General features: G+C 43.1%; 1 protein-coding gene across 1 annotated transcript; it reads left to right on the forward strand.

Annotated features, from left to right (window-relative positions):
- The first annotated feature begins 903 nt into the window (after positions 1 to 903).
- On the forward strand, positions 904 to 11248 carry GJA8 (gap junction protein alpha 8). The gene has a single exon (NM_204997.2). It carries the CDS (start codon positions 1885 to 1887, stop codon positions 3085 to 3087), a length of 1203 nt encoding a protein of 400 aa, NP_990328.2. The 5' UTR covers positions 904 to 1884; the 3' UTR covers positions 3088 to 11248.
- Positions 11249 to 12026: the final 778 nt, after the last annotated feature.

The following is a 12026-nucleotide window of genomic DNA, read 5'->3' on the forward strand; positions in this document are numbered from 1 at the left end:
AACTGATGGCTCTGGATATCAGTGTGACTCACAGAGAAAGAAAGTGATGTAGTAAACTGCGGTGTGTGGGACAGTGGAGCTAATATTGTATTTAGTCGTGTTTTCTACAGAGTTGCACATGATTGGTTAATGGCTGGTATATTTCGTTCTGTGAATTTGCAGGAAGAGAATGTTTAAATCAGTTTAGATGATGTATGTAAACAGCGTAATCTTCTGCTAGACTTGTTAATGTAAGTGCTGACATTAACACACTCCTTTACACAACTTTAATGACTGACAAAGTAGCAATTTTCTTCGGTGATTAAATTATATGTCTGCCACTTCCGCATGCAAGGAGTTTGTGCAAACTGAAGGGCTGTGTTCTGCTCTTTATTTTCTAACATAGATGTCTGGGCTTAACATTTTACAGTGTTTGAAGATGAGAATAATGAGTCCAACTTGTTTTGGAAAAATCACATCACAAGGATTTTTTGGTTGAAAATTTGTAAAATTCCCCAGACTTAGAACTCTCAATATTTTGTGTGTTCATCTATGTGTGAATATGTACACACGGTATTTGAAACAGACTGATACGCATTGGTGTGTCATAACATATGGCATTACAAATATATCCCAGTGCTATCTGAAGGAAGGAGGGAAGTTGGGATACTCAGATTTCCATGCTGATGACTGTATATTCTCCCAGCTGTGTATGTGTGTCCGTATCTAGTAAACTATAGCTGGAGGTAGCATCTAAGAGATGAACGTTTAGATCCCTATGAACAGCTATTTTATGAATAATGTTACCTGTTTCTCTTGATATTGTCCACAAGTTAATCTTTCTGGATCACTGTAATATTTCACTTTCCTCAGAGTCTTCATACTGCTGCAATATGTTAAAATAGCCAATCCCAAACAAGTTTCCTCTTCTCTCGTTTTCCCGTACCTGACATTATACATTGGGAAGTTTTGGATATGCACGATGAAGTCCTGGCCAAGAATAATCTCTTATCATGCAAAAATATTGAGAGATATAATGTTTGACCTTGAGTACTTGAAAATTAACTACTTTATTAGCTTTCCAATAGGATATCTACAGCTGGCTTACAGCTTTGTGTTAGCCCAAGATAGCAGCACTGATGTTTTACAGAGAGAAACTAGTGGCTGAGGTCCCAATGACAGACCTTCATGTTTCTCTCCAGGTTGGTTCCAATGTCAGTTAGACAACTGAATTCAGAAGAGGATACAGTAACTCCTACACCACTAAATAATTTTATTGTATAGAAAAACCAGCATATATGATAGCTATTAATCTTACAAAGTATTACTAACATAGTAATGGTGTTACTATTGCTGGTATTACCTAACACGGTGATTCCTAATGTAGACTTACTATATGCAACTATAGAAAGCCCATGTTTGTATGCATGTAAGATGGGCACCAATTCAAGATCTGTTTGACCCCTGCATAGTTCTGACGAAGAACTCATTCTAACCACTGCAGCTCTCCATGCTGATAAATCTGTTCTACTATACTGCTGGCAAGTGTTTGTACGTGTATAAAATCTAAGCAGGCACACACAACGGAGCTTACAAGAGACCACAGAAGACTACTATCTGGAAAAGGAGTTAAATACACTTCTTGGCTCAAAAGTAATTGCTCATTTAGAGCCAGGGAAGAATGATTTTGGCAAGCAGTTTGCTCTGGCTTTCCAGCCCATCTCTTGCTAATAAATCATTGCAATCAGAGCAAAGAAGTAAGCAATCTTCTTTCTGTTCTCAAAGCATATTAGAGAAATACTAGTTGAAAGTAACAACAGGCATCAGTGGGAAAACATGAGATCTTTTAAATTTAGCATAACTGTGGTCATTCTCTTTCTTTTTTCTTTCCTTAGACAGTAAGAAATGGGTGACTGGAGTTTCTTGGGGAACATTTTAGAGCAGGTGAACGAGCAGTCCACTGTCATCGGGAGAGTTTGGCTCACGGTGCTCTTCATTTTCCGCATCCTGATCCTGGGAACAGCTGCTGAACTAGTATGGGGAGATGAACAGTCAGACTTTGTGTGCAACACCCAGCAACCTGGTTGTGAGAACGTCTGCTATGATGAGGCCTTCCCCATCTCCCACATCCGGCTCTGGGTCCTACAGATCATTTTTGTATCCACGCCTTCGCTAGTGTACTTTGGGCATGCGGTGCACCACGTCCGCATGGAGGAGAAGAGGAAAGAGAGGGAGGAAGCTGAGAGGCGTCAGCAAACTGAGGTGGATGAAGAGAAGCTGCCCCTAGCTCCAAATCAAAACAAGGGCAACAACCCAGATGGGACCAAGAAGTTTCGCCTGGAGGGGACCCTCCTGAGAACCTACATCCTCCACATCATTTTCAAAACTCTCTTTGAAGTGGGATTCATTGTTGGCCAGTATTTCCTGTATGGCTTCCGTATTCTCCCCCTTTACCGCTGTGGGCGGTGGCCCTGTCCCAACCTAGTGGACTGTTTTGTCTCCAGGCCCACAGAGAAGACCATCTTTATTATGTTCATGCTTGTGGTGGCTGCTGTGTCCCTCTTCCTCAACCTGGTGGAGATCAGTCACTTGATCCTGAAAAGGATCCGGAGGGCTCTGAGAAGACCAGCAGAGGAGCAGATGGGGGAGGTGCCAGAGAAGCCCCTCCATGCTATTGCAGTGTCCTCCATCCCGAAGGCCAAAGGCTACAAGCTGCTAGAAGAAGAAAAGCCAGTGTCCCACTATTTCCCTCTCACGGAAGTAGGGGTTGAGCCCAGTCCCCTTCCATCAGCCTTCAATGAGTTTGAGGAGAAGATTGGGATGGGGCCACTGGAAGATCTCTCCAGGGCATTTGATGAGAGGTTACCATCGTATGCACAAGCGAAGGAACCGGAAGAGGAGAAGGTAAAAGCAGAGGAGGAAGAGGAACAAGAAGAGGAGCAGCAAGCACCTCAGGAAGAGCCAGGGGTGAAGAAAGCAGAGGAGGAGGTGGTGAGCGATGAAGTGGAAGGGCCTTCAGCACCTGCTGAACTTGCCACCGATGTGAGATCCCTCAGCAGGCTAAGTAAAGCCAGCAGCCGGGCCAGGTCAGACGATCTGACTGTATGAGGATGCAGGATATGAGGAGCATATGAAAAGGAAAAGAGGAAAAGGAAAAGGAGAGAGAAAGAATCAGAAGAATTTTAAGCAAAGTGCTAAAATGATCATTTAAATATTATTTCATCTTGAGATTCTCAACTGGAAAGGTACTATTGTGGTAACTGTGCCTTATTTGCCCTGTATGTCCATTTGAAAAGGAACATTTCCCGTTTCCACATGCCAGCTCATTTCTTACGGTAATATCTACATTGTCCACATAACTGATGTGTTTTAAAACCTAACGTGGCAGTGAAACCCAAATGTCACCACTGTGAATGTACTTACTGGGAGCTTTGTGTTCCACCTTTCTTTAGGAACGTGGGGATGATCTGTCTCATGAGCCATCTAAGGGGAAGGATAATAAACAACCGTATCTAGTACTTCTTTTCCTGTTTTCACCTATGGCATGCTGAGCAGATCTCCCCTTCACTGTTGGCATGGATTTGCAATTATTTAATTCACAAACTGAATTCTGTGTTTAGCATTGCCACACTAAAACAGTAAGCACTATTTCCCCCTCTTTATTGAGAAAGCAAAGACCAAAAATATCTATGATTTCTTTGTGAATGTAAATTTGAGTTAGGTAAAAATATTTTATTTTCCCTTTGTCAAAAATATTTTTGCTCTTTAAGTGATATTGACAGTGGGAAATGCTAACTCTAGTTCTCTTCCAGGACTTAGCAGATGCTCACAGATGGATTATTTGTTCCCAAGAGAGTTATCCAGCTCCAAGCTGAGCACTTCAGAGCACTGGGAAGAAAAAAATCAAGTGATATTTTTTACTTATAATCCTGTGACTTAAAGATCTGAAACTCAATTTAGCAAAGCAAGTGTGGAAGGGTTGCTGTGAAAGAAGGAACAGCTACAGTTCCCAGAGCATGAAACCAAATACAAGCCTTCACAGCATGATCCTGACATGTGCTCAGTTCCTGGAGCCCCAAGACTTACAGGCACTCAGCAAATCTCAGGTACAGCACCCCGAAGGCACCTGTGAATCTAAACCACAGGTAACTATGTGACTCTGAAGCAAAACTGGTTGTTCAAGTTTGAAAAGTCTGATATGATAATTCTGACATCCTTTGTTTTTAATTTGACAGACGGGAGCCATCCAGTGGCCTACTTCGCTATTAAATGCCAAAGTCTCAAATGAAACAAGGCCTTTCAAAAGATCTTTTTAGAGTAGGAGAGAAAGGTAGCATCTTAGCTTATATCTTTTAGATCTTTTATACCAACAGGTCTGTGCAGAACTCTCAGAGCCTCAGTAAATCTTTTTAGTTACAAAAGGCAAAAAAGCGTGCTTGTTTAAATGTCTGTGGATTTCTATCTTCAGGACTGCAGCAGCACCTTTGGGCTGGGACAGTGCAGCTATGCATTTAAAGCTTCAGGTTAACGGCTAGGCTATGTCCTCTCTAAAACTGAGCCTCACGCCAGAAAAATGCAGGTATGCACTCTCATCTGCTCTGCTCTGCAAACCTCAGACCCTGCCAGCTCAGCGAATTCTTTCTGCTGGGCTGCAGCCCGTTCCATTGTTCCCAGGGCAGGCTCTAATCCAGATCAGGAAAAAAAGCAGTCTCTGGCATAATGCATATAACTCATCCTGCCATTAGCTAGAAAAGACCCCCTGCCATCTCCTATTGTAGCAGGGCTGACCCAAAGCCCATTGAAGTTAGCTGGGTGCCTGAGATAGATGTCCTAGGCTTGGGCTCATACCCTCAGTCCGGTCATCCTACACCCCAGCCCAGGCAACCACAGGTACACTCAGCTCTGTCACTGATTAACCTGCTTGGTGGACTTCATGTGCCTTGTTTTGCAGCCTCCGTCTGGCACAAAGTTGGCTGCGCTTCACTGATGCGTGAAGTAAGCTGTACATATGTATAAAGTTTGTAAGGTGTGTTGGGATTCTTCAGCACCACAGCGGTGCCACGTATTTTTTTTTTACACTATTAATCCTTTTGCTCCTCTTGGGCCTGTGTATTTTCCCATGGTTTGCAGCCTGTTGACATAATCTTTGCTCCCTTGACAAAGGCTGTTAGGATTTTAAGAAACAATTCCTTGTGAAGGAAGACTGGAAGGTACCTCCGCAGTTTTGAGAAGGAATATGACAAAGCAAGATACGTGAAGGAAAATGTGGAGGGAGAATTTGGAGGCTACCATCTACCCGTTCTCTCAATACAGAATCAGGAGAAGAGTTAGCGCCAATGAAAGGCAGGTGGCAAAAGAAAAACGAGGAAAGAAGTCTTCGACAGGAAAAGATTCCATTGTGCCCAATACTCTAGCAGAATCCAAGAAAGAGCAAAGATTTAGATGAGTAACAAACCCAGCACATTTATACTATATGGGACGTATTACTTTTTTCCTTCACAGAGAAGATATAATAGTTTTAATAGTTTGAAACATAGCAGAGTTCACTCGAACTGGAAAAACCCTTCCCTGCAAGTGAAAAAAAAGATCTGTAACTGTTCAGTGTGAGCTATCTTCCACCTTATGGAGAGCATCTGACCCTTCCACAAACCAGTGTACTGGACTAGATGAACCACCTCCCATCCTTGTTTACTACTCATTACATGACAAGTCCTTTTACAGAGCATTTTGATGACCATCCCTGCTCCTGACCTCTGACATGCACACCTTCATTAGGTCACTGGACTACTTAAAGATGACTGCTCATTAATTAGATGCGTATGGTTCATAATATGAATGTCAGACAATCCAGTCTTCAACTGTAAGATGTTGAGTACGTCATTCTTTTTCACTGGAGTGCCTCCGTAGAGTACAGTACGTGCAACATCCTGAACAGACACTCTGTTGTTCTTTCACTGCTGCTGCAGGAAAGCTCATTTCTTCTTCCAGCTCATGACAGTGCAATGAATTAAGTTAATGTTTTCCTCCTGCATCCTGTCAACCGCTTGTTGATTTTTTTTTTCAAGCCTGTTTTCAAGTACCCTGCCAAGCTGCTAAAGCCTCCAAGGATGAGCCATGGCATCAAGGCGCTTTTCAGCTAACTGGGCAGGGAACTAACAGTCAGGTTGTATGGTATTCAGCCTTATCTCTGCAGTGAAGTCACTGTTGGGACTGTCAGCGAGTCATTCTTCCCTCTTGTACAATTGGGAATCATTTCCTACCTCACAAAGACGATGTGAGGCTCAATATATTTTGTTAGTAATAGGATGGGAGGTCTTGGGAAGGAAGGCCCTACAGATGAGCAAAGGATTATTTCTGGATGCCTTTAAATGTGTTTTATTCCCCCCCTCAGTGAGACAAATTTAATTGTTTGTTCAGGAAGTTCCTAGTGAAGTTACATAACAGCCTCAGAGCTGTGGATTCGGTGTATTTAAAAAAAAAGAAAAAGAAAAAGAAAGTAAAACATATATATAAATAAATATAAAGAACAAGGCAAATTATCTTGGGAAGTTAACAAGGGAATTATCTTGGACAATTAGAGCCATGGTTGGATCATTTTAGGGTGTGTTGTATTCCCTTGGCTCCCTGTGCAAATAAATCATTAACTGATCACATGGCTCTCTGCAAGGAGCTTAGGATGCAAGTGTCAAATTCACCAAAGGAGGTTAAAGTAGAAGAGAAAGGTAGTGTCTTAGCTGATATTAGCATGTGGGAGTTGGTGTTCTCTAGTGTCTAGAGCAGTGGACCTAGGATAATGATCTTAGATTTATTTCCAGCTCTGCTACTGACTTGCTGTGATAATCACTTTACCTCTTGGTACCTGTTTTTTTCCACCTGTAAAATGGGTGTAAGAATTTCCACCTACCTCACAGGGATGTTGTGAGGCTTCCTTAATTCTGTTTGTAAAGTAAGTAGGAATGATCTGATGAAAAGCACTGCTGAAATGCACTGTATCCTTGTTATTTCCTGCCAGAACATCGAACTTGGTCAACATATGACTCCTTGACCAAAAGGGCAGTAGTGTGAAAATCTGAACGCTGCATTGCATTGACACCATTAACGCAGATGGGGGTTTGCCACGAATAGAGAAGACTTTATTGAATCCTCACCCCTTTTTCCTATCTTAGCCTTGGTTTGGCCATTTGAAGCCGTGTTGACTGTGGGGTTACCTGGACCACTCTTGTCCATCCCAGCATCTGTTCTGTGGTAACACTTATGCTTAAATAAGCTAGTTCTTGGAGGGGGGTGCAGGTTGTTGGAGCTCCTTTAAAGCAATTGGCTTTGCGAGGCATCTGGGGGAGGGCTGTATAGTGCACAGTATTGCGGGGTTTCTGTTTTATCCCTCGATGCAAACTCCAAATGAATTTTTCAGAACTTCTGTGGAAAAAAACTCTATGGGAGAGCTGACAATTGCTTATGGTACATAGGAAAAACAACAACAACAAAAACAAAAACAAACAAACAAAAAAAACGAGCATGTGGATGTAAAAACAAATTCTCATGCTACACTGATTATTTCCAGTAAGTGAGACAGATCCAACAGTCTCTTTGTGATGAAAAAAAGTGATGTAAAGATTCCTTCTCCTGTAGGACAGGAGAGATTTGAGAGGACCTCTGCTCTCCAGGTCAGTGTGAACATGGAATCTACTTGCTAAGGGAAGAAAGTCCAGCCTCTCCTGTCAGTCAGTAACTCACTGACTCTGCATTTTTTCATTTAAAGAGCAGCCATGGTACATGATGAAAAAAAGTGGCAGCTTGCTGTTTTGTATAGAAAATGGCTTTTCAAGTTGACAACTGAGAGTAATCCCAGCCTAGGCATAGTTTTGTTTAGTAGACAAGAGCATCCATGAGAACTAGACTAAAGCCTTCCTATAAGCCTAAGGCTGTTGTGATAAAATGGCATACGGTTCCAGATTTCCTGAGGGCCAGGGGTGCAGAAACATATCAAAATCAGGGGAGTTGTTCAAGTATTTGAACTCCCCCCCCCTCCAGCCCCCCAAAAAAATAAAAATGGTACTACCACTTCTTAGTCTCTGCATGTGATAGACTTTTTAACATGGTTCAGGGAAGGAATTTTGGCAACACCACTTCTGATTTTATAGCTGAGTAGCAACCATGGCAAATAAATGCACATTAATTTGCCAAGACATAGCCTGGCACACAGTTGTTTCCTTGTGACTAGCTTGGAATACAACTATTTCAGTAGAAGAGGCAAGACTTGTGTCCCTGTCAACAGTTCAAATTTTCCCAAGAGCAGTTTGGCTTACAGACATTTTGAAGCCTTGAGAGGAGAGAGCCAAGGCGACAGGGAGCCCTCACAGCTGTCTTCAGCTAAGTGGTGGGGAGCTACAGGGAAGATGAAGCCATACTATCTACAGAGGTGCACAGCAAAGGACCAGAGGCAATGATCACAAGGAGCAGTAAGGAAATTTTGACAAAAAAAAAATCTGACAAGGTAAAAATTGTTCAGAGAGTGATTCAGCAGTGAAAGAAGTGCCCAGAGTCATGGTAGGCATTCCATCCTTGGAGTTTGAAGCCTGACTGGGAAAGGCTCTGAGCACCTTGGCCTGACTTTGAAATTGGCCTTGCATTGAGCATGAGGTTAGACCAGCTGGTCCATTTCAGCCTCAACCATGTATCCCATGGGAGGCTGAAAACTCAGTGACGCCTCTGTGTGGTGAAACAGCAGATGTGGGTCATTTTCTGCCTCTCTGGAGTACTCTGTTAGAGCTTAGTTTGTCTTAGCTGGCAACACCAACTCACCAGGCACTATAACCGAGCCTGATGCATATGACACCATCAACCAATGTTTGGTACCTAGAAAAGCTGCTCGGGGCCAGAAACATGTTGTGTAACTAGTTTGGAAAGAACACTATAAATTAAAATTTATGAGTAAGCTTGTTAGCTGAGAAAATCACAGAAATAAAAGGGATTTAGGTATTTCCAGCTCCCTCTCAGTCTCAGCTGTGACTTTAAATCCATCTGAAAATGTAGAGGACTGCATTTTAAAGTTCTGTCAACAACAGCAACAACAAACAACAACTGTGCTTTAAAGCTTGCTGATCTGGGATGAAGCAGAAGTGAGTAGAAATGGTGATTACAGAGCTTCTGACAACATTAAAAAACAACAACAAACAAACAAACAAACAAAAAACCCAAATGCTGTTGGCCTTTGCCTTGCTGGATCCAGCCTAGCACAGTAAAAGCAAAACAAACCATTTATTATTTTTTTCTAGGAGTTAAGGCTAGAGTGCTTAGGGAAATCACGGAGTAGCCTACCAAAAGTTTTATATGTCAGTGCAGAAAGAATTTATAGAGAAACATTAAACAGAAAAGTTGGCTCCTATTGAATTTCTCTGATGTTCAATGGAGAGCTGGATGGAAAGATGATCAGAACAATGAAATATAGTTTCATTGGTTTCAATGATCAACAAATGAGCACAGAAAAAAAAATTCTGGCCTACAGACAGCTACTGAGTAGAGTTCCTGCAGGAGGGCAGCTTGGTGCTCCAACTAAGGAGCAGCTGCGGACAAAGGCCAACACTGAGAAGCCTGTGAGCCTGCAATCTGGGTGCCTCATGGCAAGGGTAAGGCAAGCCAATGTGAACAGTGAATTATACCTTGCCTATTACCAAATCTGATATTGATGGATTTTTAAGAAGGTCATCAGCTTTAACGTCATTTAGCTTTTATGCACTGCATCCTGGATTTATCTGACAGAACCAAAAAATAGAGATATCATGTACTAAGGTTTCCCCCCCCCCCCCCCCCCAAATCATTCAGCCAAGGTATATGAAAAACTACTGGGACAAAAAAATGCTCAGGCACATTTCTTAGTACATACATGTTAGTCCAAAGAAAAGGCATAGACAACCCTGCAAAAGAGTTAATCTACTGTCAGTGAGAATCAAGACCCAGAACTCACCACAAATAAATTAAAAATAAATTCAGAAATCTGAATGATGTCAGATTGCTCCCAGCTTCAGAGCTCCTGCTTATGAAAAACTCTGGGGAGAAAAGAAATGAAAATGGATGGCCAACTGCCAGCTAAGCCTATTATTCACAAATATGCCTTGTAGCACCTTCTGGAAGCCTATGCTATCTCTAAATATATTCTACCCCAACAAACTGTTTTAATTCAGTGTGTTCCACCTTTCCACTTTTAAGGCTTTAATCTAGTTCTCACTGTGAACTAACTGAACATACAGTACCCACATTCACACTGTAAGATGTGCAAGAATAGAATATGGAGCTGAGCAGAAACCTGCAATGCACTGACCAGCCTCCTTTCCTCATGTGCTGCCTCCTTTCTCCAGCCACTATCATCTATGCTGTGTCTGGTGAAATCACCCACCTGTCACATCCAGGAAGCTGCCATGGGCCCTTCTCCCCACACAAGCACACCAGTGTCTGCTTAAGGAGGAACAATATGGAATATTTTTCCGTTTTCTTATTACACATTTTATCGTCCCTGAATGAGAAGCCTTGGGGTGGGGGTGGAGGGGTAGATCTGAGGTTTTCTGACAGGAATCGTCTTCTTCCCTGTGTGTTTCTTGCAACAATCAGGGATCAGTAATTTATAGCTTAGCACAGGCATGTTTCAAGCCTATTTGTAAACACATGCAGAGAAGAAAGTTTAAAAAGCTATGACCAAACTCTGTCTTGTTTTGTCCCCCCCCTTGTTTTTGAAATCAGCCAAGTCATCAGGATTAAACAAGACCAGAATTTGTCTTTGAACAATTTAATCTTGACAGGATTCCCATCTAACTTCTGTCTCTGAAAATCAACCAAGCAACCAACCTACCCTGCCCCAAGAGCTACTGCTGCAGAACAGAGCAACCGCAGGTACCCCAAACTCAGCAGGCTCATCACTTTAGGAAAGATCAGTTTCTAGCAGTAGGCGCAGAAAGAATGAGCAGGGAGGGAAGCTCTGATCTCAGCTCAGTGTTAATTGGCAGCAATACCAGAAGCTGTAAAAGAGGGCCTCAGATCAGAAACAGTAATTTGCTCCCTCAGTTCATTTGCCCATGAAAACTGAATGGCTTTTTTTGTCTTTGCAATGCTGTAGACAAGGAGACAGATTTCAAAACATGATGACTGACAGCAAGATAGAAAGCCAAACTATCAAAGAGACTGTGGGACTAATCCGATGACTCAACACAACCACATGTAGTATCGTTTTTTCTAGTGAAATGAGTTGTAATGAATAAAGGATCCTGATTTTCACTCAGCAAGAGGTTTGTGCGTTGTTGAAGTCCTGACTAGTTCCGCTTTATTCTCTCACTTCCCCTGTGATTTATCATTCTAGATGCAGTCAAAGGTGTGGCAAAGGTTAGGTGTATTTTTAATGGCGAAAAAAAGATACAGACACCACTAAGTTCAAATGCGGGCAGGGTTGCGACATGAAGGATTGAGTCTCACACTGATAGTTACCAGGAAATTCCCTGTTTGAACTTTCATTTCCCTTCTGGCCCCATTCCTTGATACAAGACAGTCACAAAGGCCTGAAAGCTGCCCCTGGCTGGCTGCCTTTGCAGAGGGCAGGAAGGGCCCAAGGTGCGAGATGGCGCCTGGCAGCCATGCAGGCCTTGCTTCCCTGCACGGTGCTGGCACACGTCCTGCCCTGCTCTTATGAAGGGGTCATGGCAGTGTACGAGCACCAAACACCATGGCTTTAGCCATTCACCACACTGCCAGCAGGTCCCTGCTCCTTGGCTCACCAGTTGCTTGAGCCTCCTCCACGGCTGCCTCCAGCCCGGCTCTTTTTCCACTTCCCTAGAGCAGCCATTTTCGTGGGACACTGAGGAAAAACGCGAGCGAAACCTGTTTGTTTTCATTATTTTTATTACCGTTATTACAAACGTACTCAGTGCGCCGCCTTTCCAAGACAACACACTGAGGAGACGGCGACGCGGGGCGGGGCGGGGCGCAACCCTTCAGGGGCCGCTCTGTGCGCGGGAAGGGCGGCGCTCCTCGCCCCGGCTCCGCCACGGGGAGGGCGTTGCGCC

Source organism: Gallus gallus, chromosome 1 (assembly GCF_016699485.2).
Source record: "Gallus gallus isolate bGalGal1 chromosome 1, bGalGal1.mat.broiler.GRCg7b, whole genome shotgun sequence".
NCBI lineage: Eukaryota > Metazoa > Chordata > Aves > Galliformes > Phasianidae > Gallus > Gallus gallus.

Coding starts and splice junctions, on each gene's coding strand:
- GJA8 (NM_204997.2), top strand. CDS start 1,885: ATGGGTGACTGGAGTTTCTTGGGGAACATTTTAGAGCAGGTGAACGAG.